This window comes from Mesoplodon densirostris, chromosome 16 (genome assembly GCF_025265405.1).
Source record: "Mesoplodon densirostris isolate mMesDen1 chromosome 16, mMesDen1 primary haplotype, whole genome shotgun sequence".
NCBI lineage: Eukaryota > Metazoa > Chordata > Mammalia > Artiodactyla > Ziphiidae > Mesoplodon > Mesoplodon densirostris.
In genome coordinates, this window is record NC_082676.1 from 66,784,023 (window position 1) to 66,809,605 (window position 25,583).

Below are 25,583 nucleotides of genomic sequence, written 5' to 3' on the forward strand. Positions count from 1 at the left end.
TCTTGCTGGCCACTGTCCTGGTCTCCTTCCTGCCCACGACCAGGGGCCTTGACCCTTCAGAGAAAGCCCAGTCTTGGCCCTGGCTGGAAGGTGCCCCGTGGCCAGCAGCTGCTCCGTGGTCACCCCAGGGAGTGGTCCACACCACTCCCCCCGAGGCCATGGGCTGAGGGTGGACAGCAGCATGCCTAGCCTGGCTCATGTCAGGCCAAGTGTCCCAGCAATTCCCATAAGTTCTTAAATTCTAGAATGTTCTGCTGACGTCCCAGTAGAGCACTCAGGGGCTTTAGCACCGTCTTCCCCACAAAATGGCTTAGTCTCTGCTTACCTGAATATTCAATTTGTTTAATTACTGTGACCCCATAAACACTGATCCCCTCTGGCCGAGAGTATTCCAGAAGCACATTTTCCTCTTACTCCACGTCTTGTTTTTCCTGGCATGAGTGACTGCTTGCTGGTGTCCTGGGCTTGACCCCTATGCACCCACCACCCTCCCACCCCCAAGCCCTCGGGCAGAGCTGCGAAGCCTTCTCCAACGACCCACCAGTCCTGGGGCCCTGGCTCCCATCACCGCCAACCTGCGGCCAACCCATCACATAGGGTGAAGGTGAAATGAAGCTGCTGAAGACAAGACCCCACGGAGCCACCTCCTCCGGGACATGTGATCTCCTTACTGACCCCCGGGACTGAGACCAGGCAGCCCAGCGCGGCGGCTCCAGCCCCACTGGGTCTGGACACCCACGGACCCAGCGGGAAGCTCTCAGGCACACGTGGCACACGCGTGAAAACCAGTCACACGGCAGACCTCAAACTCCAGGCACAGCACAGAGATCTCATTCTCTGACTATCACACACATGATTAGGTTCAAATTATTGACAAGATCTTAAAATACATTTAGAAATTGTTTAAAATAATTGATGAGTCAAAGAAAAAATCACACTGGTTTGTTAAAAACTAAGAGAAAAAAGCCTACACCTAGAGTTTCCCAAAGGTTAACCGAGGAAGCTGTGGGCGGACAAGCCAGCCCCCCGCGTCCTGGGCGTGCCTGTGGTGGCCCCGGTGACCTTCCCGAAGGCCTGGCTTGGGTGCCTGCTGTGGGGCGGTGAGCACACCATACCAGGAAGCACCAAGACACACTGGAGGTGGAGAAGCAAAAATCTGCATGAAGCCACCAAAAAATTTTGTCCAAGGGATGAAGTTTTAAACAACTTTCTGTTTTAACCACACACCTAACCTCCAAAAAATCACTGAAGGACTACAATCCACTGGTTACACAGATCCAGACACAGGCACGAAGCCTCCGCCTGCGGACTCAGCCTGGAGCCCAGGGTTCACCTCGCCCACCCCACCCCCAGTACGACCTCTGGGTGGTACTACCCAGCTCAACACACGGGCCTTGGGACTGCCCCCAACCTAGACCAGCCTCGCGCCAGCCGGCCCCCAGAGAGGGCTGCCAGCCCAGAGCTGGCCGGTGCGGTCCTCCAGCCCGGCCCACCCACCACACTGAGGGCAGCTACATAGCCTCGCCATGTGCCGCGCTCGCGTGGGGTCCCCAGGCTGTGCAGGGCCTCAGACGGCGTGCATGCAGACTGACTGGGAGAAAGAGCCAGCGGGGACTTGGGGTTTAGGAAACCTTGCCCACGTGACACTGCTAGGCAATAACTTGGGGACGGGGACAGACAAGACAGATGACACTACCAACAACTGCTGAGAAGACCCAAGTGCATCCATCCCTTGACCCAGCCCCATCAGGTAACTGATGGCCTCGCCCAGGTCTGCACGTCCTCCTTTTCCTCTGCCAAGAGCAGGAGGAGGGAACGAGCCTGCGACTGGGACCTCTCACCACCCTCACCCCAGCACGTGGCCACAGATGGGGAATGAGAAGGAAAGCTCTATTCAGAGCTTTGGGATTTTATTTAAAAGGACAGCATATGGGCAACCAACTGGTGAGAGTGTGAAATGTTCGCTCTGGCAGTTCTGTACGAAACTAAGCTCACAGCCAGCACGCAACCAGCCATCCCATCCCTGGGCACAGGCTCCAAAGCCATGACAACACTGTCCACACAAAGACTTGGACCCCAGCGTCACTAGAAGGTTCATTCATTGCGGCCCCAAACTGGAGACATATTACTGTCCATCACCTGGGGGGCGGACAGACAAACTGCATAGGCATGCAGGCGAGCACAGCTCCACACGGGAAGAGTGCCCTGACACGCGGCAGCACGGGTGAGTCGCAAGCATCACACGCGGGCGAGCACAACACAGGAGTGCGGCCAATGGTTTATTTATGTGACGTCCACGAGAGGCAAGGCTAATCCATGCTGACAGAACCAGCCAAGGAGATGCCGGCAGGAGGGAGGGGATCACTGGAAGGCCGGCAGGGAGCTGTCTCCGGGGGCAGTAAGGCTCTGGGCAGGGGTCTGCATCCCAGCAGGAGAACATCAACATTCACAGAAGGGCACACAAGATTTGTGCATTCACAAAAGGTAAATTTTGACTCAAAGTAAGACTGCAAACGAATACTGAACTCTAAGTAATGACTGATACACAGGACAAGGTGTTTGGGGGAGTGTATGGCAGTATACCTGTCTAAAATGCATCCCATTTAAAAAAAAAAAAGATGGATTGTTGGACAGATGTATGGGTGGATATATGATATATAATGACACAAACGCAGGAAGATGTTCCCTGCAGACTGTGGATGGCAAACACACGTGTGGGTGTTCACTGTGTAAGTCTTGCAATGTTTTTGTACGTTTGGAAGTTTTCATTAAAAAAAACAACTTCTGGGGACTTCCCTGGTGGCACAGCGGATAAGACTCCATGCTCCCGATGCAGGGGGCCTGGGTTCGATCCCTGGTCAGGGAACTAGACCCCACATGCATGCCACAACTAAGGAGCCCCTGAGCCGCAACTAAGGAGCCCATGTGCTGCAACTAAGAAGCCGGCAAGTCACAACTAAAGGAGCCCTGGAGCTGCAACTAAGGAGCCAGGCTGCTGCAACTAAGACCTGGTGCAACCAAATAAATAAATAAATATTAAAAAAAAAAACTTCTGGGGGAAGGGGCAGTAGACTTCTAACATTACAAATAAGTAGCTGAGTCAGTGAATTCTGGAGGACAGTGCATGAGGAGCAAAGAACGAGGTGGGAGAGAGGGCCTCCTGAAACCTGGGGTGTTTCAGGGGCTCTAAGGAGGAGGAGGCTGTGAAGCTCAGCAAAGGGAGCCTGAGGAGTGAGGGTCACTAATTGGGGGGTGGGGGGCTGAGGGAGGGGGCTGAGGAAGGGGTGAGGCGACAGAAGCACACGGTGGGGTGACTGACCTCCATTTCTGATCGCTGTGATCCCTCGGTAGAAGTCTTCGAAACTAATCACGCCGAGCCCACTGGGATCCAAGTACCTCGTTAAGTCCTTCACCTGCAATGGCCAAGTGAGAATGTTATCGGAGCCTTCACACTTCGGGTGGTGGTGGGGTCGTGCATGTGACATCTCACCACATTCAGAGAAGCAGGCGGCTTGCAAGGGGCAGTGCTGAAAGTAAGGGCCATCGGGTCCTCTGACTGGAGTGCCAGCAACAGCTCCAGCCAGGGCACAGGTGGCATCTGGGGAGACGCTGCCAACAGTGCCCAGAACCATGAACCACGAACCACGGAATAAGACCCTGCTCTCAGGCCAAAAGCCATGCTTCTTGAGTGTGCTGAAGTTTTAGGCATTACTGCAGTCAGGATCCAGGCGCTATGCACAGCACAGACCTGCCCATCCTGACAGGGACCCCAGCCGTGCAGAGGCCTTAGTAAAACTGACTCCAGCAAGTAGACCCTGGACATCAGAAATAATAAAAAGTGGGATAATTCACACATGATGTTCCAGAGAATGAAACTCTCCAAAAAGAAGATAAGTTTCTGTTTGTAAGTATAAACTGGATTTCATCAAAATTTAATACTTTTGCTCTTTAAAAGACACCCTTAGACAACACCGTAGATCAACTATACTCCAATAAAAATTAATTAAAAAAAAAAGACGGGTTTCCCTGGTGGCGCAGTGGTTGGGAGTCCGCCTGCCAGTGCGGGGGACATGGGTTTGAGCCCTGGTCCGGGAGGATCCCACATGCCATGGAGCGGCTGGGTCCGTGTGGCACAACTACTGAGCCCGTGTGGCACAACTACTGAGGCCCGCACGCCTGGAGCCTATGCTTCACAACGAGAGAGGCCACCATGATGAGAGGCCCACGCACCGCAATGGAGTCCAAAAATAAATAAATTAAATAAATAAAGATTAAAAAAAAAAGACACCATTAGTATAACTAAAAGACACAGACTGGGAGAAAATCTTTGCAAATCATATATCTCATAAAGGACTTGCATCCAGAAGGTATAAAGAAATCTTAAAATTCAGCAAGAAGACGAACACAATTCGTTTTTTTTTTTTTTTTTTTTTTTGTGTTACGTGGGCCTCTCACTGTTGTGGCCTCTCCCGCTGCGGAGCACAGGCTCCGGACGCGCAGGCTCAGCGGCCATGGCTCACGGGCCCAGCCACTCCGCGGCATGTGGGATCCTCCCAGACCGGGACACGAACCCGCGTCCCCTGCATCGGCAGGCGGACTCTCAACCACTGCGCCACCAGGGAAGCCCCACAATTCGTTTTAATGGGCAAAAGATTTAAACAGACATTTCATCAAACAAGGTATATAAATAGCTGATAAGCACATGAAAAGATGGTCAAGATCCTGAGTCCTTAGGGAGATGCAAACTGAAACCATAAACGGCTGTAATGAAGACAACTGACAACAGCAAGTGTTGCCGAGGAAGTGGAGGCACAGGAACCTCCGACGCTGCCAGGAAGGGTGGGAAATGGTCTGGGAAATCTGGAAAACCAGGGCCAACCACACAACACAGAAACTCTACTCTTAGGGATCTTCGCAAGAGAAAGGAAAACGTGGGTCCAAACAAAGACGTGTATACAAATGTTTACAGCAAGCGGCATTATTCAAAACAGCCGAAGAGCAGCAGCAGCCCAGATGTCCACCAGCTGAGGAACGGATAAACACGATGTGGTCCCTCCATACAATGGACTACTCTTCAGCCACGAAAAGGAATGAAATACTGACACACATACAACATGAAAGAGCCTCAAAGACATTCTGCTAGATAAAAAGCCAGGCACAAAAGACTACAAATTATATCTTTTCACTTACAGAAAATTTTCAGAAAAGACAAACCTACAGAGCTCAGTGGTTTCCTGGGATTCTGGGGTAGAAGCAAGGGTTGACTGCAAACAGCACAAGGGATCTTTCTGGGGTGCAGAGATGTTGTAAAACTAGGCTGAGGTGAAGGGCATGACTCTATAAGTTTGCTAAAATTCACAAACTGTACATTTTAAATGGATGAATTTTTTGGTATATATGTTATACTTCAACAAAGCTCTTAAGAAACAAATGAATAGAAAGGTAAAAAGGATTCAAGGGAAACTGACAAATACTGAAGTAAGGCAAAGAAGATCTAATATATGGATATTAGAAGTCCCTCAGAAGAAAAATCAAAGCAAAGAACAAATATTAAAACTATACTTAAGGGACTTCCCTGGTGATCCAGTGGTTAAGAATCTGCCTTCCAATGCAGGGGACACAGGTTCAATCCCTGGTCGGGGAACTAAGATCCCACATGCCTCAGAGCAAGTAAGCCTGCGTGCCACAACTGCAGAGCCCATACATCACAACTACTGAGGCTGCGCACTCTGGAGCCCATGCACCACAAGTGGAGAAGCCCTCATGCTGCAATGAAGGTCCCACATGCTGCAACAAAGATCCTGCACGCCACAACTAAGACCCGACACAGCCAAATAAATTAATTAATTAGCCAAAGCAATCTTAAGAGAAAAAAACAGAGCTGTAGGAATCAGACTCCCTGACTGCAGACTATACTACAAAGTTACAGTAATCAAAACAATATGGTACTGGCACAAAAACAGAAATATAGATCAATGGAACAGGATAGAAAGCCCAGAGATAAACCCACACACCTATGGTCAACTAATCTATGACAAAGGAGTCAAAGATATACAATGGAGAAAAGATAGTCTCTTCAATAAGTGGTGCTGGGAAAACTGGACAGCTGCATGTAAAAGAATGAAATTAGAACATTCCCTAACACCATACACAAAAATAAACTCAAAATGGATTAAAGACTTAAATGTAAGACCAGACACTATGAAACTCTTAGAGGAAAACACAGGAAGAACACTCTTTGACATAAATCACAGCGAGGTCTTTTTTGACCCACCTCCTAGAGTAATGGAAATAAAAACAAAAATAAACAAATGGGACCTAATGAAACTTAAAAGCTTTTGCACAGCAAAGGAAACTACAAACAAGACGAAAAGACAACCCTCAGAATGGGAGAAAATATTTGCAAATGAAGCAACAGACAAAGGATTAATCTCCAAAATATATAAACAGCTCATGCAGCTCAATATTGAAAAACAATCCAATCCAAAATGGGCAGAAGACCTAAACAGACATTTCTCCAAAGAAGACATACAGATGGCCAAGAGGCACATGAAAAGCTGCTCAACATCACTAATTATTAGAGAAATGCAAATCAAAGCTACAATGAGGTATCACCTCACATGGGTTAGAATGGGAATCATCAGAAAATCTGCAAACAACAAATGCTGGAGAGGGTGTGGAGAAAAGGGAACCCTCCTACACTGTTGGTGGGAATGTAAATTGATACAGCCACTATGGAGAACAGTATGGAGGTTCCTTAAAAAACTAAAAATAGAATTACCCTATGACCCTGCAATCCCACTACTGGGCATATACCCAGAGAAAAACATAATTCAAAAAGACACATGCACCGCAATGTTCATGGCAGCACTATTTACAATAGCCAGGTCATGGAAGCAACCTAAATGCCCATCGACAGACGAATGGATAAAGAAGATGTGGTACATATATACAATGCAATATTACTCAGCCATAAAAAAGAACGAAATTGGGTCATTTGTAGAGACGTGGATGGACCTAGAGACTGTCATACAGAGTGAAGTTAAGTCAGAAAGAGAAAAACAAATATCGTTTATTAATGCATATATGTGGAATCTAGAAAAATGGTACAGACAAACCAGTTTGCAAGGCAGTAACAGAGACACAGATGTATAGAACAAACGTATGGCCACCAAGGGTGGGAGGGTGGGATGAATTGCGAGATTGGGATTGACATATATACACTAATATGTATAAAATAGATAGGTAATAAGAACCTGCTGTATAAAAAATAAATAAATAAAATTCAAAACTATACTTAAGAAAAATTCCCTAGAATAAAAAAAAAGTTTTTAACTACGTATTTGTTTTTTCCCTCGAGACTTTATTTTATTATTTTTTTAATTGAAGTACAGTTGACTTACCATGTTTCAGGGGTCAACTACCTATTGAGAGAATATATCATGTCCCTAAGAATATCAACTCCCATCCCCAAAAGATCTCATACAAGACTTATTCTGGTGAATTTCTTAGACTTTAAAGGAAAAGAAAAAAATCGTTTGAATATGCAAAAATCAAGTGATTGGGCTTCCCTGGTGGCACAGTGGTTGGGAGTCTGCCTGCCGATGCAGGGGACATGGGTTCGTGCCCCGGTCCGGAAAGATCCCACATGCTGCAGAGCGGCTGGGCCCGTGAGCCATGGCCACTGAGCCTGCGTGTCCAGAGCCTGTGCTCCGCAACGGGAGAGGCCACAACAGTGAGAGGCCCACATACCGCAAAAAAAAAAAAAAAAAAAAAAAATCAAGTGATTTATAAAAGAAAATTAGATGATCATTAACATTTCTGGCAGCCACACCAAGTAACAAGGGATATTCGAATTCCACCAGCCCATGTGTTGTTGAGGACTGGGATCCCCAACACGACTGAAAAAGATATAAGACTGAAGATGCCAGGCAAATACCCTATAATCCTGATTTTGAATTTTAAGTACCACCATGAAGCATCACTCATGATGTACTAAAAACAAAAGAATCACTTTCTTTTCTGTCCACTTAGTAGTCAGCACCCCTCGCACCCAGGTGAAGGTATTTACATTCCAATTCCCATTAGAGGGAACCAGGACCCTTGGGGAAGTGCTAGGGAAAGGGCAGGCTGAGCCTGGACTATCTTGTCATCCCTGAGAGCAAAGATGCTGTGAAAGACTTTGTCAGGTCAACGTCAAAGAACTCAGGAGCCAACCTGAAAGTGAGCTGACCTGAGCACTGACTGGACACACAAAACTCGCCTCAACCCACAATGGAGTGACTGCAGTAAAAGTCACCGCTCATCACTGGAGACACTAGGGAACCCACTTATTACTGTGAAAATTAACCCATAAAGGGAAAGAATCAAGCGGTGGGCCTGCCTTCCCTACACAGGCATAATAGGGCCACAGTATATGAACGAGGGCAATAGCTCTGTACAGAGCATCCCAGCTACTAAGCGCAGCAGCGATGGGATCAGAACAGCAGGTCCTGCCCGCGATCCTTGGTGAGGGAACAACACGTCACACATCACACAATACGATGTTCAGCGCCCCCAAGGGCACAGAAGACACACCCAGATACCACGTGTCTCCTGATGGAACCGTGAGACACTGCCTGAATCCACCTGGAATCCAACTGCCAATTTACAGGAAATACAATGATCAACGTGTGTTAACAATACTGAGGAGTATAATCAACAAAACCCAGTCCGTGAGACCCTTGACGGAGACAGACAAGGGACCTGCTGTCTTTAAGGGAAAAAAAGATGGAGAGGAACCTTTATTAAGAGACTCAGGAGAGGGACGTCCCTGGTGGTGCAGTGGCTAAGAATCCACCTGCCAACGCAGGGGACACCGGTTCAAGCCCTGGCCGGGAAGACCCCACATGCCGCGGAGCAACTAAACCTGTGCGCCAAAACTAGAGCCTGTGCTCTAGAGCCCGCGAGCCACAACTACTGAAGCTCGCAAGCCTAGAGCCTGTACTCCTCAACAAGAGAAGCCACTGCGAGGAGAAGCCCGCGCACTGCAACGAAGAGCAGCCCCTGCTCGCTGCAACTAGAGAAAGCCCACGCACAGCAACGAAGACCCAAAGCAGCCAAAAATAAATAAATTAAATTAATTAATTAAAAAAAGAGAGACTCAGGAGAGACACATCAACCTACTACCATGCAGGGAGTTTTTGGATCTGGACTCAAATTTTTAAAGCTTTTAATTGTATTTATAAGATAACTAGAAGCTTGAATACTGACTGATGCAGGATACTGAATATGGATTATTTGATGATATTGAGGAATGGCAGTTAATTTTTATAGGTGTGACAATGATATTTTGGTAATTTTTCCAAGCGCATTGTTTTTTTTTTTTCTTGGCCACGTCATGTGGCATGTGGGACCTTAGTTCCCCGACCGGGGATCGAACCCATACCCCTGGCATTGGAAACATGTAGTCTTAACCACTGGACCGCCAGGGAAGTCCCAGCGCATTGCTTTTTTGATATATACTTATTGAAATATTTAGAGGGTAAGGCATATATGTGGTTACATGTATGTACCCGGCTGGCATGGCTGAGAAGTGTCAGGGCAGGGGGGCGCACACCAGGGAGGCATCACACAATTCTCTCTAGTTTTCTATAGGCTTGAACTTTCCATAATGAAAATAAGACAGAAAAGGAGAAAAAGACCAAAGAAGAGCAAGAAAGAAAGAGAGGAAAGATGGGGGGAGGAGAGGGAGCAAAGGAGGAGGCAGTCAGCCAGGGATAGGGCAGACCTTGGACCACAAAGCGCTGACGCATGGACAGGGCACACTCGGGGAGTGGTACAGGCAAACAGGGCGCTCAGTGGTGGAGAACCCACTCCGGCCAAGGCACCCCACAAGCACTGTTCTGTGCTGGGCAGGCTGGTGGATGCTGCCACAGTTAGCCCTCTCCCCCATCTGTTGACGTGCATGGACAGGGACCAGCTCAAGCCGACTGACCCACAGCTCAGGATTCTCTAGCCTTCCCCCATCCCAGGGCCCGTATGCTCCTGAGACACTGGGCTTGGAAGTCCACACAGCAGCTGACTTCTTGAGACCATGGAGTCTAAATCCTCCCTCCTATCTCACGAAGGCCTTCATTCCTAAAGCTCTTCGCTTGCTGGGGACCTGAAATCCACAGTGGCCAATCTGTCCTTCAGATTCCTAAGGGGACTTCCCTGGTGGCCTAGGGGTTAAGAATCCGCCTGCCAATGCAGGGGACACGGGTTCGAGCCCTAGTCCGGGAAGATCCCACATGCCGTGGAGCAACTAAGCCCGTGAACCACAACTACCAAGCCTGTGCTCTAGAGCCCACGAGCCACAACTACTGAAGCCCATGCGCCTAGAGCCCGTGCTCCGCAACAAGAGAAGCCACTGCAATGAGAAGCCCGTACACCACAACGAAGATCCAACACAGCCAAAAATAAATAAATAAAATAAATTAAAAAAAAAAAAAAAGATTCCTGGGCTTCCCTGGTGGCGCAGTGGTTGAGAGTCCACCTGCCGATGCAGGAGACACTGGTTCGTGCCCCGGTCCGGGAGGATCCCACGTGCCGCGGAGCGGCTGGGCCCGTGAGCCATGGCCGCTGAGCCTGCGCGTCCGGAGCCTGTGCTCCGCAACGGGAGAGGCCACAACAGTGAGAGGCCCGCGTACCGCAAAAAAAAAAAAAAAGATTCCTAAGAATTTCAACAATGAAGCTACCAATTGGACACAAAGTACCAAGCTGTTCATTCCTAAATATTAACCAATGCTTTTTAAACAAATTATTAAATAGTTACCATGTTAGAAAGAGCAAGGATGAATCAAAGCATTCATTTTTTTTAAAGTCCACTTTAGGACTTCCCTGGTGGCACAGTGGTTAAGAATCCGCCTGCCAATGCAGGGGACACGGGTTCGAGCCCTGGTCCGGGAAGATCCCACATGCCGCAGAGCAACTAAGCCCACACGCCACAACTACTGAGCCCGGGCTCTAGAGCCCGCAAGCCACAACTACTGAGCCCGAGTGCCACAACTACTGAAGCCCGTGTGCCTAGAGCCCGTGCTCTGCCACCAGAAAAGCCACCGCAATGAGAAGCCCGTGCACCGCATGGAAGAGTAGCCCCTGCCCACCACAACTAGAGAAAGCGCATGTGCAGCAACGAAGACCCAACACAGCCAAAACTGAAAAAAAAAAAAAAGTCCACTTTATTTTTCTTTATAATTTGGAGGATAAATTAATGTCCATGCAGCTGATGATTAGGGGATCGTTCTATTCTCTAAGCCCAAAGTACTCCATTCAGAGGCCTTCAGGAAAAACAACGAGCCTGGAAATTAAGAACCTGCCCTTTCTTGCAAAGAAGGGACAGAAAACCAAGCTCAGAGAAGTACACCCCATCCAAGCCAGCCAACACCCGTCGGGCAGGCAGACACAGGAGACCACAGAAACACCCCAGGAGAGAACCCCACTCTGCAACCAGCTGCAGGCAGACGGGCCCAGCTTCCACGTGGTTATTCTAACAAGAGAAATTTACTGGCAAATTATATTGTTTCTGTTACAGACATGCAGACATAATCTGCAGAAGCCAGAACAACTTCTCCAACCACAGTTAACTCCAGCCACAGAAGCCCCAGTCACAAAAATCATGGGAAAGCACAGCCCTTCACAAGGAGAGTGACCCTCCTTCCTGCACCTGCTTGTTACCACTGTCCTTGAATTGTAACATTTTCAAAACAGCCTGTCTTTTATCAGAAGCACCTCAACCTAATTAACATTTACAGAACACTCCAGCCTACATAAGTAGAATCCTGACAAGTGTACATGGAACATTTATCAAGACAGTCTATATACTGGGCCATAGAACAAGTTTCAAAAGACTCAGGTCTCAAGTCAACATCATTAACCATTAGGGAATGTAAATTCCCACTGTAGTGAGGTGCGTGTGTATCTGAATGGCCAGAATGCAAGACTGGCCACACCACACACACCAAGTGTTTGGAGGATGAGAACTGGAATTCTCCTACACGCTGCTGCCAACTGGAAAATTCCACAACCACTTTGGGAAACTGTCTGGAAATTCCTAAGAAGGTTAGCCTTATTCCTACCACACAATCACACAAAAGAAGTCATTTCACTTCTAGGTGTTACTCAAGAGAAATGAAAGCAGACGTCCAAAGCAAGACTTGTAGATGAAGGATAACAGAAGCATTATTTGTGATGGCCAAAAAAATGGAGACAACCCAAATGTCCATCGACACAAGAATGTATAAAATGTGGTACTCCATGGGGGGAAAAAATAAGCAGCAGCAGCCATGGTGACAAGAAGCAAAATGCTCTAGGGCCTCCTATAGCAATTCATAAACTTCACACCGACGTGCGGGTGGGCAGGCGGGGACGGGAGAGAAGCTGATGGTAGCTGGTCCCGAATGTCCACAACGAGGCCTGCAGCTCGCCCACCTAAAGGCATCTGACCTTCTTTCTAGGAGCATCTATAAAGCAGCTAAACTACGTGCCGTATATATACAACGGCTTTCCCTGCTGCCGAGAACTCCTCTCAGCTGTCCTGGGCTGCTCTGCCCAAGCACCTGGAGGGACCAGCCAGTGCCCGAGGCATCCAGACGTCACCTGCCTCTGCACCTGGAGGGGTGATCCTAGATCACCTGTTACGATGACCTGATTAACTGCCCCTGGTTTAAGGGGGAGGGCTTAGAAAATTCTAAAATGAAAGCATCGTGCTGGTCTTAGATGGACAAGGTCATTCCTCATGTATCACATTCAGGAATCCACTTTTGTCTTTAGACACACGTGTTGCAGTGTCACCAGCCGTGTCCTTTGTGGATGGAAGGTGCCCACTCAGAGCCCAGCTGTACCCCGTGACTGGGAGGCTCTTCTTGCCATGCTTTGGGACAGGGACACCAGAAGCTGCCGTCTCCCTACGTCTGTCATCGCTAGGAGTTTGGAGGCTTGCTGTTTGAAGATTTTGGTGCGGGAGGTGGGGGTCAGGGAGGCTGGGGTCTGGGGCAGGGGCACCTCCAGCCACTTCAGGGCATGCAGCCGTTCTGACCACCTTATTTCTTTAACAGCTTTGTGGACATACAATTCACCAATTTAAAGGGTACAATTCAGTGGTTTTTCGTATATTCACAGAGCCGTCTCCATGTTATTTATTTATTTATTTGTTTGTTTGTTTGTTTGTTTGTTTGTTTTTGCGGTATGCAGGTCTCTCACTGCTGTGGCCTCTCCCGCTGCAGAGCACAGGCTCTGGACGCGCAGGCCCAGAGGCCATGGCTCACTGGCCCAGCTGCTCCGCGGCATGCAGGATCTTCCCGGACCGGGGCACGAACCCGTGTCCCCTGCATCGGCAGGCAGACTCTCAACCACTGCGCCACCAGGGAAGCCCTCCATGTTATTTTAAAGACAATAAAATCTTTAAATGCACATGAGAATACTCGGTAAAATAGTCAAGTGGAAACACTTAAGCTTTATGCAAACGTGCTGAAAAGATGAAACAGAATTTACAGGAGTAACAGAGAACATATCTGTTCAACTTATGCAACCCCATTAATCAGGGTGAAGAGGAGGCACTGCTGGACACAGAGGCCTCTCCACCCCTCCCTGCATCTCAACTCCCAGAAGGGGCACCCCCAAGGGGCTACGAAAGGGTCCGCCTCACGGCTCTTCTCTGGATCAAGGACGATCAGGCCCTGCTCCCGGACATGTGAGAGCAGCATGCAGTGTGCCCTCCAGCCTGTCACCTCTCTGCACATAACAGAAGTGGAGGCGTCATTCCTTACGGGACACCCCTGGACTCCCAGCCTAACCCAGGCCCCTTAGAATAAGTAAAGGAGGAAAAGAAGAAACCGCACAGTTATCCAGCACAGGTACGCACAGGTATGCAGCTCAGCAGCCGCGACGCTGCAGGCTGGAGCAGGACAGACTGCCCCCACTCCCGCCCGCCTGGCTCCATTCGGAAGCCCTTCTTTCTGCTCTTCAGCTTCGGATGGTTCTGGGGGTTCACTGCCTCTACGTCTAACTAATGTGCTCCTCGTGCTATTTCGTGGCTTGTCAAATTTACATGCTGCATTTTGGCCTCCTATGGTGAAAAGCAAGAATTCAACACCACCCTCCTACCCCAGTTTAGCTAGGCCTTCTGCAGTATTCACATCATGGAGTACAGAAATATTTTTCACTGGAGAGCACTGCCTTTCTTACATAATTTCTTCCTCTGCTTAGCAATTCCCTTGCTTTCCATGCCTCCACTGTCCACACACCTACTGCTCTATGCAACCTTCCCCAGACCCCCACCCCCCGGCCCCACCCGACTCCTGTGTTTCCTCATGCCGCTGCTCCTAGCCCGCGTGCCCACCTTCCATGCTGGGAACCCTGTGTCCTCCTTTCTTGGTGCCCCTCATCTCACCGAAGCCCCTGAAGCTTCGTGAGGAGGAAGTGTGTGGTGTGCACCCTGAGCATCCTTATCTGAGGCCAGCACTCTCCCCTTACCTGGGCAGGTGCCTGCACCTGGCTGTAGGGTCGAAACCTGTCCCGATGCAGTGGGAAGGCCACCCACCCCACTCCTGCATGTGCTGTGGCCTCTGATACCAACCCCATCGTAATGCTTTGTGTGCGGCCTGTTTTAATCTCCCTTCTCTTTATTGGCAGGATTCGCCATATTTGCTGGGGGTACTTTTTCCTCACAGGAAGAGCCCTTTCACCTGGAGACACAGTCCTCCTGAAGGTCCCTATGACGGTGTCTCTGGGCCCCTCGCCACAACTGTTGGTCCGGCAGTGCGCCTTATCTTTCATCTCCTAGTATCTCTGCCTTTTAAAGAACTTTCTGGGATGTATTCTTGACTTGATCTTCGTTTTTAATTTATTAAAGAAATGCTTTTATATCATTTTTAATTTCTGAGGGTGTGTTCTAGTTCTCTGAATGTGATGTGTTCTTTAATCTGACAATATAAATTGTTTCATTTTCCAAGTTTTCTTCTGCTCTCTGCACTGACTCTGTTCCCTTCAAGTGCCTTCCACTTTTTCTTTTTTGGTTTTGGTTTTGGTCTCTGCCTTTCTTGTTGGAGGCTCCCCTAAAGTATCTGAGGTCCCTGACCATCCCTCTATACTTAAAAGTAGTCACTAAAAAGTTGACGAGCTGGGCTTGTCGACTGGGGACCTTACTGCAGGTGCCTTGGGCAGAGACCTGGCTCTGTGTTGTAGCTGCTCCAGGACTGGACGTTGTGGGGAAAGGGTCCTGAGAGGGCTTGTGAATATGATGGGATAGCTGTGTGCGGCAAACATGAAGGCCAGTGCGTGTGTTAACTGTAGCAGACAGCTGGTCACAAAGAAGTAAGCTGTTGTGCTGTGAGGGCCACGTGGCTGGACCTGAGGGTGGCCAGTAGGACCCAAGGGCTGTTGCCTGCCAACCACCAGCAAGAAAACAGGGATCTCAGCACTACAACCACAAGGAACTGAATGAGCGTGGTGGAGGACCCTGAGTCCCAGGCAGGAATGCAGCCTGGACAGACACTGGGCAGAGGGCACAGCCAGTGCAAAGGGCCGGAGGAGGCGAGCCCGTGGCACACAGGGAGCCTCAAGGAGGCCAGTGGCTGGAGCAGAGGGAACGAGGGTTTGGCAGCAGAAAGGTGGTCAGTGCCCTGGGAGAGCTCCGAGCACAGGAGTCCCAGGATTTGCCTTAACACTACTATCTGGTTGCCTGTGAGCCAAGGCTGCAGGGTGGGGCAATGAGGCAGTGCTCCCACAAGCCAAGCAGAGCAACAGGCGAAGCCTGAGAAGTGGTGGGACTCTGGACGTATCCTGACGACAGAGCCAGCAGCGTTTCCCAATGGATCAGAAGTCGGGTGAGAGAAAGACATTTTGGCCCGAGTCGCTGGAAGGGTGGGACTGCTGTTTACTGAGATGGGGACACTGCAGGTGGCACTCAAAGCTTCAGCCATGAGTCTGAGACGTCCATCTGACATCCCAGCATGAGCCCAGCATCCGGGAGTGCCCCGGGCTGGAGAAGCGATGTTGGGGGTCATCAGCACAGAGGCCACATTTACAGTGTTAGCCTGGGAGTGAGTGAGACCGAAGTGGGAGGAGCAGCCCTGGGCCTCCAGCCCTGGGTGAGGAACCAGCGAAGTGAGACTCAACAGCCAACGGTGTTCAGTGCTGCGTGCGGCAGGGCAGGCCAGGCAGGTGACGCACAATCACGAACCAACGTAACCATGACAGCGCAGGCGTCCAGAGCATCTGCGGCATTCCTCACTCTGACCTAGAAATGGGGCTGCCTCGTTGAGCCTTCACTTTCCGAAGGCTTCTAATGCCTACTGCTACTTTACCTTCAGAAAGGCTATGATGGCACGCTTTCAAAAATCTTTTAGTTGTGATAAAATATACATAAAATTTACCATCAACCATTCTTAGGTGTGCAGCTCAGTGGCATTAAGTACATTCACACTGCTGTGCACCATCACCCCCAGCATCTCCAGAACTTTCTCATCTTCCCAACTGAAACTGTCCCCACTAAGCACTAACACCCCACACCCTCCTCCAGCCCCTGGCAACTTCTATCTATTTTCTGTCTCTGAATCTGATGTTCTAGAGACCTCATAGAAGGGATCATACAGGATTTGTCCTTTTGTGTCTCGCTCATCTCACTGTGCAAAATGTCCTCCAGGTTTGTCCGTGTTGCAGTATGTGTCAGAATGTCCTTCCTTTTTAAGGCTGAATGGCAGTCGCTGTATGCATACACCACATTCTGTTTATCCATTTATCTGACCATGGACACTGGTGCTGCTTCCACTTTCTGCTGACTTGTAAATAGTGCTGCTATGAACAAAGATGTGCAAATATATAATGGTATAATTTTAAGAAGAAAAAATGTACATGCAGTGTGATTCTAACACAATGACATTTAGCAACCTGGGTAAATATTATCATATTACTTCTCAAGAGAGTCTACATGTAAAACGCTAGTGGTTTTTTCCCATTTCCTAGTCTCCCTCCACAGCTACTGAAGCACTTTGAATTTTATGTCCTCTGTTTGAAACTGGTTGTTTTCCTTTCTTGGATAATAGACACTTTCCCCTACTCTATGAGCGTCCTGTGGCTGCTATAACAAATGACCACAAACTTAGTAGCCTAAAACTACAGAAACCTATTCTCTTACAGTTCTGGAGATCAAAGTCCAAAATGAGTCTTTAGGCTGAAATCAAGGAGTTGGCAGGGCTGGTCCCTCCTGGAGGCTCCAGGGGAGAATCTGCCCCCTGGCCGTCTGGCTGCCAGCATTCACTGAGGCTGGGCACCCCAAGCCCGACTTCCATCGCCACACAGCCAAGTCCTCTCCTCCTCCCACCTCACTGTTATAAGGACCCTTGTGGTTCCATTGAGGGCCCACCAGGATAACCCCATCTCAAGACCCTTAATTTAATCACATCCACAAAGTCCCTTTTGCCATGTAAGGTAATGTTCACAGGCTCCAGGGAACAGAACCTGGATGTCTTCCGGGGCCACTGTCAACCTACCACACCCAACTTACTTTTTTAAAATAATACTTTATTGAGATACAATTTCCACCCTTACTGTTTTAAGTCAATCCACTCCTCTTGGAAGAAATTCAGCTTACCTGAATGTTGATTTTATTTTACCTTATTAACATTTATTTATTTATTTATTTATTGAAGTAGAGTTGATTTACAATGTTAATTACTGCTGTGCAGCAAAGTAATTCAATTATACATATATATATTCTTTTTTATATATATTCTTTTCCATTATGATTTATCACAGGATATTGGATATAGTTCTCTGTGCTATAAAGTAAGACCTTGTTTATCCATTCTTTATATAAAAGCTTACATCCGCTGACCCCAACCTCCCACTCCATCCCTCCCCCAACCCCCTCCCCCTTGGCAACCACCAGTCTGTTCTCTATGTCCGTGATTCTGCTTCTGTTTCACAGATAGGTTCATCTGCATCATATTTTGGATTCCACATCTAAGTGATATCAGATAGTATTTGTCTTTCTCTTTCTGGCTTACTTCACTTAAGTATGATAACCTCTAGCTGCATCCATGTTGCTACACTGAATGCTGATTTTAAACCTTTATTCTCAGCCGTTTGGCAGAGGCCCACTGCCATGGTCCATTTTGCTCAATGCTATACCCCAGGGTGAGAATGGTGCCTGGCCCATGGCAGGTGCTCAGTAAACATTTACTCAGTGAAAGGAGGGCTCTGTCACAGGGACCAGCAGCTGGACACAACAGTGGGGGGCTAGTCGAGACCCCCTTAATGTGGCCAGATCAAACCATGCCCCAGAAGAACACCTGCATCTCCCAGAGCAGGTGGCTGCCCAGAGTGGACTTTCATGTCCCCCTTTATGGGGACAGACCCCCACCTCCCCACTGGGGAACCAACGTCCTCTTGGACCCTGTGCTCTGCCTCAAGGAAAGGCCTCTCCCTCCTTGGTGGAGCAGGCAGCCCAGAGTCACCATGTAGGGACAGTGCCTGAGAAAGACACCACCACAGAAGCCCAGGCTGCTACTGGTGGCCCCTCGGCCCAGGCTGGCATGGCATGAGTCGCCCCTGAAAACAAGCTCTTCACAGAGTGAATCACGCTGATTAGGATGGACTTTCTCATAAAAGTGTGGTACAACCCTCGCTTTGTTCCCAGGAAGGTCACACAAGCACAGGCAAGAGCTGGGGGTACACATTTCAGGGCCTTCCAGCAGCTACAGCTCCAGAACATGGCAAAGCCTCTGATTTGCACATACTCACTTTTCTAGATAAGAAGAGACACTGCACCACAGGCCATGTGAAACAACAGATAAAACCCCTACTTTAAGGTACCTGACCGCCCTTGGCCCTAAGGATGCCCCTGTGTGCTCCAGACGGTTACAACCCAGGGCACTGGGTAAGCACAGCCCAGGACCCAAAACTCTTTCCCTTGTGCCTTCAGCTCCCTCCTGGGTGTATCTGAAGGCACAGATTTACAAGTGGCACAAGGACTTCATTATGTGATCATTCTGCTTAAACAAAGAGCTCTGAGATGGTTCTCTGCCCCCTGCAGGCTGCCCAGGTGAGCCAAGCCCCCCAGGTGAGCTGTACCAAGGGCGACGTTGGGAAGACGGCCTGCGAGCGTCACTCTTTAAGTCCCCGGAAGAAGACACCCTCTACAAGGAGAGCTGATGCTGCAAAGTCACCACCAGAGACAAGGCAAACCTCAAGTAGCGCCCCACCCTCGCGTAGCACCAGTGTTTTGCTTCACTTGGAGAACCAACTTGTGAGTGGGCCAGAGAGGCCAAGGCAATCGGCAGGGGAAAGAAAAGATGACAAGACACAAAAGAACATCCTCCCATGCAGGTCCCAGAAGACCCAGGAAGACCAACACCCTCACCCCAGGACCATCAGGACATACCTCCTCCACTCCCCACACTGCACTCAGCACAGTCTCTCCCCCACCCCACCCCATCCTGCTCGCTGGGGCTTTGACCTGCACCTGGCCCAGGGTGGCACACGGCTGGGAACAAATGCACCAGTGCCCAGAAGACGGGCTCTCTCCTGCAGCCCTTCGGGTCTTCTGGCAGAACCGTTTCCCCACAGGAAACCCAGTACAGGAGCCAACAGTTACCTGGTTCAGCCACCTGACTGGGGACAACGCCCCTCGGATGTCACTCCCCAGCACCAGACCAGGCCAGAAACAGCCACACCCATGTAGTCTGTGGTTGGGTTTCAGTAGTTTTGTTTTGTTTTGAGATTTGTTTAAACCTGAAAGCGACAGTTCCTAGATTGTGACAGTACCTAGGACAAATCTTGAGAGGACTAAAAAAAAAAAACTCCAGAAGCTCTAAAATGTGAAGCGTTAAACCTTGGAGCTAATAAAGCTAACTGTAGAACTGGCCTAATGTCTATGATCATCACAATTTTTTTTTAATTGTCAAGAGATCATGCAACAGTGGAGAAAACTTCTAAGTCAGCACAAAATGAAAATTCTTCAGGCTCTCATTCTGTCCACTATCATCCTGTTTTCTCTGCCTTCATCCTCTGCACTTTGCTCTTTAAAAGCAGAATGCTAAACCAAAACAAAGACAGTATTTATTCCTTAATGATACAGACTGATGGCATCCATCTGAAACATATAAGAAGGGATAATAGCACAAAAGAAAGGAACTCTACAGAAACTCATAACATTTTTACAGCTCCATAGGATTTTAGAGTCTGCTTGAGCTGACCCCCACATCACAGGTTAAGAAATGGAGGCTAGTCAGCACTCACTGTGACACAAAAGATACACACACAAAAATACTGTTCACTAACACTTTTAGAGAAACATCAGGTCAAATACACTCATAAGAAAAATGCAAGTTAAAACTACACTGATATATCATTGTCCCTGTATCAGACTGGTAATACTTTTCTAGAGGACAATTTGGCGTTAAAAACATTTAAAAAATCATTTAAGATCTATACATGTTTCCCCAGCAATTCCATTCTTAAGACTTTAAGCTAAAGACATAATAAAGACTGTGCAGGAAGATTCAGCTAGGAGAAAGCTTGTAACAGCAGAAAAATGAAAACCTAAAATACCAAAGACAGAAGATTAAATGAATAAATTCTAGCACATTCATTCATATGATGGAAAAGTAGGCATTAAAATCACGTTGTAGGAGTAAATCTACCAACATTGAGAGATGATGACAATATACTGATTTAAAGTAAATTAAAACTGTAAGTTAATTGTGACTCTGGTTTCATTTATCTCTCTTATATAAGTAATGATTTAAAGCCTAGAAGGTTGAAATGATTCACAATGCCAGATGGTATTTTTATTTTCTCCTTTATTTGCATGTTTTTATGTAAATGTACATTACCTTGTTATTGCTTTAAAGGCAATACCAACCTGAGAACAGGTTCTTGATTCACGTTACAAATGCTAAGATTCCTCCGAGAAAGTTCTTAGTGTAAAAGAGAAAGCCAAATGTTCCTCTAAATGTGGATTAAGCCCCATTAACCAGTACTTCTCGCAAAAGGCATCATAAGGCAGTTTTTAAAAATAAAATCACCAAGAGGAAAATGTCTGGCGATTTTGTGGCTTTTCTCTCCTCTCCAGCCAGAGTGAATTGAATCACGCTGATAAGGGTGGACTTTCTCATAAAAGGGCTTTCTGTTTCCCACAGCAAAAAAGTCAGCCTTGTTTTTCCTGGATTTTAGTAGAGTAAACCAACCCACCCAAAGCTGGAATGAAACACAACCGTAAACAAGTGGAAAAAGAAGAAGGGCGGGTGGAGGAGGGGAGGAGAGGGAGGCACCTGCCCTGGCAGCGTCTCTCCTGACTCTTGGGAGAACCACACCAGACAAGGGAGACTGTCCTGAGGTCCCCTCTGTGGTCAAAGAGCCACTTGATAAGCAGCCAGCGGAGCCAGAGCTCCTGCCCAGAGGGTCGCTCACAGGCGCTGCCCATGAACCCCACGCACACAGGGGAAGCACAGCTCTGTGCTTTCCCACAGCTCAGCAAACAGGGCCGCTCCGACAGCACAGAAAACAATTGATCTCCCCCCGACTCACTTGGAGAGCTGCTCCCAGGAAAGCACCACCACCTGGACCGTGGACAGCTGAGCAGGAGAGCCAGCTCCTGCACACAGCCCTGTCCAGCCTCTGCTCCTCTGCAAACAGCAGCAGCCTTCACGAGAAGTACCCAAGGCTCCAGAAGGAAAGGAAAAAATGCTTTAATTCAAAGTATGTGCACCCCCGGCCCCCCATTCTCCCCCCCAAGCACCCCTCACACTGCCTGGGCCTGGGCGAGGCAGAGGGGCAGGACCCAGGAGGGAACCTCCATGGTGATCGCCGCAAAGGAAGCCTGTGTCCAGGCCCAAGCACTGACTTTCAAGCCTGACCAAAAGACATACTCGTTTACTGATGACTTAAAAAGGCCACAAAGGCCCCACTAATACACCCAGCTAGCGAGGCCCCAGTCACCCGTCACCACAGTGCCCTGGGACTTTCTCCCTAGGAGGCAGCACCCCAAAGTGGAAAGTAATGGGACTTTGGGTCTGACAGCTCCAGGTTCAGATGCAGCCTCTCTCAGCAACTGTGTCTTCTCAGAGCGGCTCCTCAACGAGCTCCTGGTCTCACCCTCGACACACCTGCTCGGGCAGGACAAGGGTTTTCCCTCACAGCCAAGCTCTCTCTGTTCCTGGTCCCACCCCAGAGGGTGGGACGAAAGTGCCCACGGCACAGCGGGGCCCTCGGGTCACTGTGTGCAGCCAGGGTCCAGATGCACAGCTCTGGGGCAGAAGTCTCCCAGTGATGCAACAGCACCTCCTGGGCACTCGTTAGGGATGCAGACTCTCAGGCCCCACCAGGGACCTGCTGAAAAGGGGACCTGCTGGTGAGACCTGGCACTGTGTTCTAACAAGCCATCCAGGCCATCCAATGCCACTGCAGCTTGAGACCCTCTGAGCAGAGGGAGGAGCAGAGGCCTGGCCCCAGAAGGACTTCACGGGACCAGACAGGACGGGGCTGAAGCAGCCAAAGACCTTGTTTGTTAATATGTAACTCCAGGGGATTCCCTGGTGGCACACTTGTTAAGAATCCATCTGCCAGTGCAGGAGACACGGCTTCAAGCCCTGGTCTGGGAAGATCTCACATGCCGTGGAGCAACTAAGCCCGTGCGCCACAACTACTGAGCCTGCGCTCTAGAGCTTTGAGCCACAACTACTGAGCCTGAGCTCTAGAGCTTTGAGCCACAACTACTGAGCCTGCGCTCTAGAGCCTTTGAGCCACAGCTACTGAAGCCCGCGCACCTAGAGCCCATGCTCCGCAACAAGAGAAACCACCACAATGAGAAGCCGGCGCACCGCAATGAAGAGTAGCCCCCGCTCACCGCAACTAAAGAAAGCCCGCACACAGCAACGAAGACCCAATGCAGCCAAAAATAAATAAATAAATAAATTTATTTTTTTTAAAAATGTAACTCCAACCACCATCCCCAGAATCCCCGAGACACCCACAAGTGGGAATATTAACCCCACCTCCAAAACACAGTGCCATGTAGGGACCCTCCTATTTCATAGGTTGTGAATCTGAACCTGGTTTCCTCCTTCCTTAAACACACAATCAAAGGGCAGAGTGTGTTATTACATCACAGGAAGAGGGCCCGGGGCCACGAGTGTGTATGGCTCAGGATAGGAGAGAGCAGGGCAGGGCGAAGTGCTCCAGCCCACGCATGGCGCCACCAACTGGGCACGTCCCAGCTCGCAAGAGAGTCTGTGTACAAAATCTCTTTGTAGTGGAAACTACAGAGTATCCAACGTAAGGGATTATTTTATTACCATTACAGGAAATTTCAAATCCATATTTAATTTTTGTGACTTGTCTATCTGTGGGTCTTTAAATAAATAAGCAGCATTTTCTCGGGGAGGGGGTGGATGTGGAGACAGGACACGCCCCACTGTCAACAGCAACTGGGGGAGATTTCATGTCCTAGGATGTACACTTCTGGAACATTTGTTTTTTCAGTAATGGACAAATATGACTTCAGTCATCAGGAACATCAAAGCCTGAAGGAACAGGGACCCAAGCTGATCTTCTCAGGTCTCAAGAGGCGGGATGAGGAAGAAGGTGGGTGGGCATGGACAGAGCTCGCCTCCCCAGCTGTGCCGCCCAGACTCAGCACACAGCACCTTCAGAAGTGAGTCTGTCTTTCCTTAAGGGATAGAAGGGTCTCACTGTGTCTCTTGAGCAGCTTCGTGAGGAAGATGCATCTCCAACTTTCTGAGAAACCGGAGGCAGGACGCTGGGGCAAAGCAAGGGGCTCTCTTCCAGCAAGAGGGCATCCTTCAGGAAGTTAGAGTACCAGTCAGGCCACGGAGCACCCACCATCACCTGTCCTCAGGGGAGAGGGGAAGGAGGGGGAGAAAGGAGCCACCTGGTCCACTTCTCCCTGCACTTCTGGCTTCCACAGAAACCAGTTTCATCCCCAACATGGTATCCCAAATCTTTTGAGCCACTTAGTAAGTTTTCAATACAAAGAAAAGGAACACAGCGAGGTAAGGTCCAGAAATATTTTAAGCAGTTCCCAATTTTTGAAACTATTTACAAGCTCCCCACATGTAACATTAATAATACAACATAATAACACTTAACACATAACCAGGTAAATGTAACATGGTTTTGGAGCATGACTATACTTAGGAAGTGAAAAGGTTAACACTGAATATGCTACTCATACATACAGAATTGGAAACAGGAGACTCTTAGGAGGCAGAATAAATGTTTTTCACAAAATAGAAATTAATTAAAAATCAACCAAAGGAAAAATAGGGTCTGATCTGTTGAAGGGTCCCAAATAATCAGACACGGCAAAAACAAACACACAGAAACCACAGACAAGAAACAAAGCCTCCCTTTAAAAGAAAAGTATTTACTCTTCCTACCCAATTTCAAACAGCCCCCAAACCATTAATTCCTAGAAGGCAGGAAATGTGTTCCTAATTTCTTTTGGCAACTCCCCCTAAAAGGCCAGCACTAGCTTCCTGCACACCTTTCAGGTAACCACACACCGCCCCAGGGCCCTTGAGCCACAAGCCATAAATATACATGCAGCTTTTTAAAGTTCCTCGAAGGGCTCCCCTGGTGGCGCAGTGGTTGGGATTCCGCCTGCCTCTGCAGGGGACACGGGTTCGTGCCCCGGTCCGGGAAGATCCCACATGCTGTGGAGCGGCTGGGCCCGTGAGCCATGGCCACTGAGCCTGCGCGTCCGGAGCCTGTGCTCCGCAACAGGAGAGGCCACAACAGTGAGAGGCCCGCGTACCGCAAAAATAAATAAATAAATAAATAAATAAAGTTCCTCTAGGGTGTCCCAAAGGGAATTAAAATCTAGAGAACACGGCTCTGCACACAGTGAGCCCTCAATCACTCAGAGTACCCCCCACCCCATGTCAGCACCACACCTGCCCTATTCACTGCTCACAAGCACCTGTGAACCAGGCACTGCCAGGACCCTCACTTGGACAGAGGCCTGGAGCAGGTGAGTATCTTGCCAGGGCCCCCAGCCTTTGGCCCTCACATCCCCTTCCTCAGCCCCCTCTGCGTTCTCCATCCCCCGGGGGCCTCAACATTCGTGTTTTCCGGAGGCTTCACTGGTGACTCCAGGACGCCATCAGCCACGGCTGGTCGCCCACACCACTCCCCCTTGTCCTTGCTGACAGACCCCCATCCTGTCCGGGTCTTCCTTCCTTCATCCATGTGTGTCTGCAAATACCTGGGAGGTCCCCCAGGCACGTTCATGGTGGGCAGGTGGGAATGGAGACAGAGATGACAAATAGCAGCATAAGTAAAACATGGACTTTGCTAGATGGTTTAAGTGCTAAGGGGAAAAGCAAAGTGGGGAAAGGGAACAGAGAATGCTAGAGGCAAGGAATGTCCTGTTAGTGTGGGGGACGCCCAGCAGGCAAGGCTGCCTGGAGCCAGGCCAGCAGAGTGGTCCTGACTGGTCAACCAGTGGTTCTCACACGCCTCACCCTGCAGAGTGAATGCTGTGTCCCTAACAAGCCTCTGGGCCCTGCTGCCAGTCCAGGGACCCTACTTGCAGGGACCAG

General features: G+C 49.1%; 1 protein-coding gene across 3 annotated transcripts in view; it reads right to left on the reverse strand.

Annotated features, from left to right (window-relative positions):
* Positions 1-25,583, reverse strand: part of RAB11FIP3 (RAB11 family interacting protein 3) — an 81,398-nt gene that overhangs the window by 36,783 nt on the left and 19,032 nt on the right. For all 3 annotated transcript variants that reach the window (XM_060078489.1, XM_060078488.1, XM_060078487.1), the window contains exon 2: positions 3,320-3,413. In XM_060078489.1, coding sequence (XP_059934472.1) covers positions 3,320-3,413 — 94 coding nt within the window. The remainder of the gene's footprint in view (positions 1-3,319; positions 3,414-25,583) is intronic.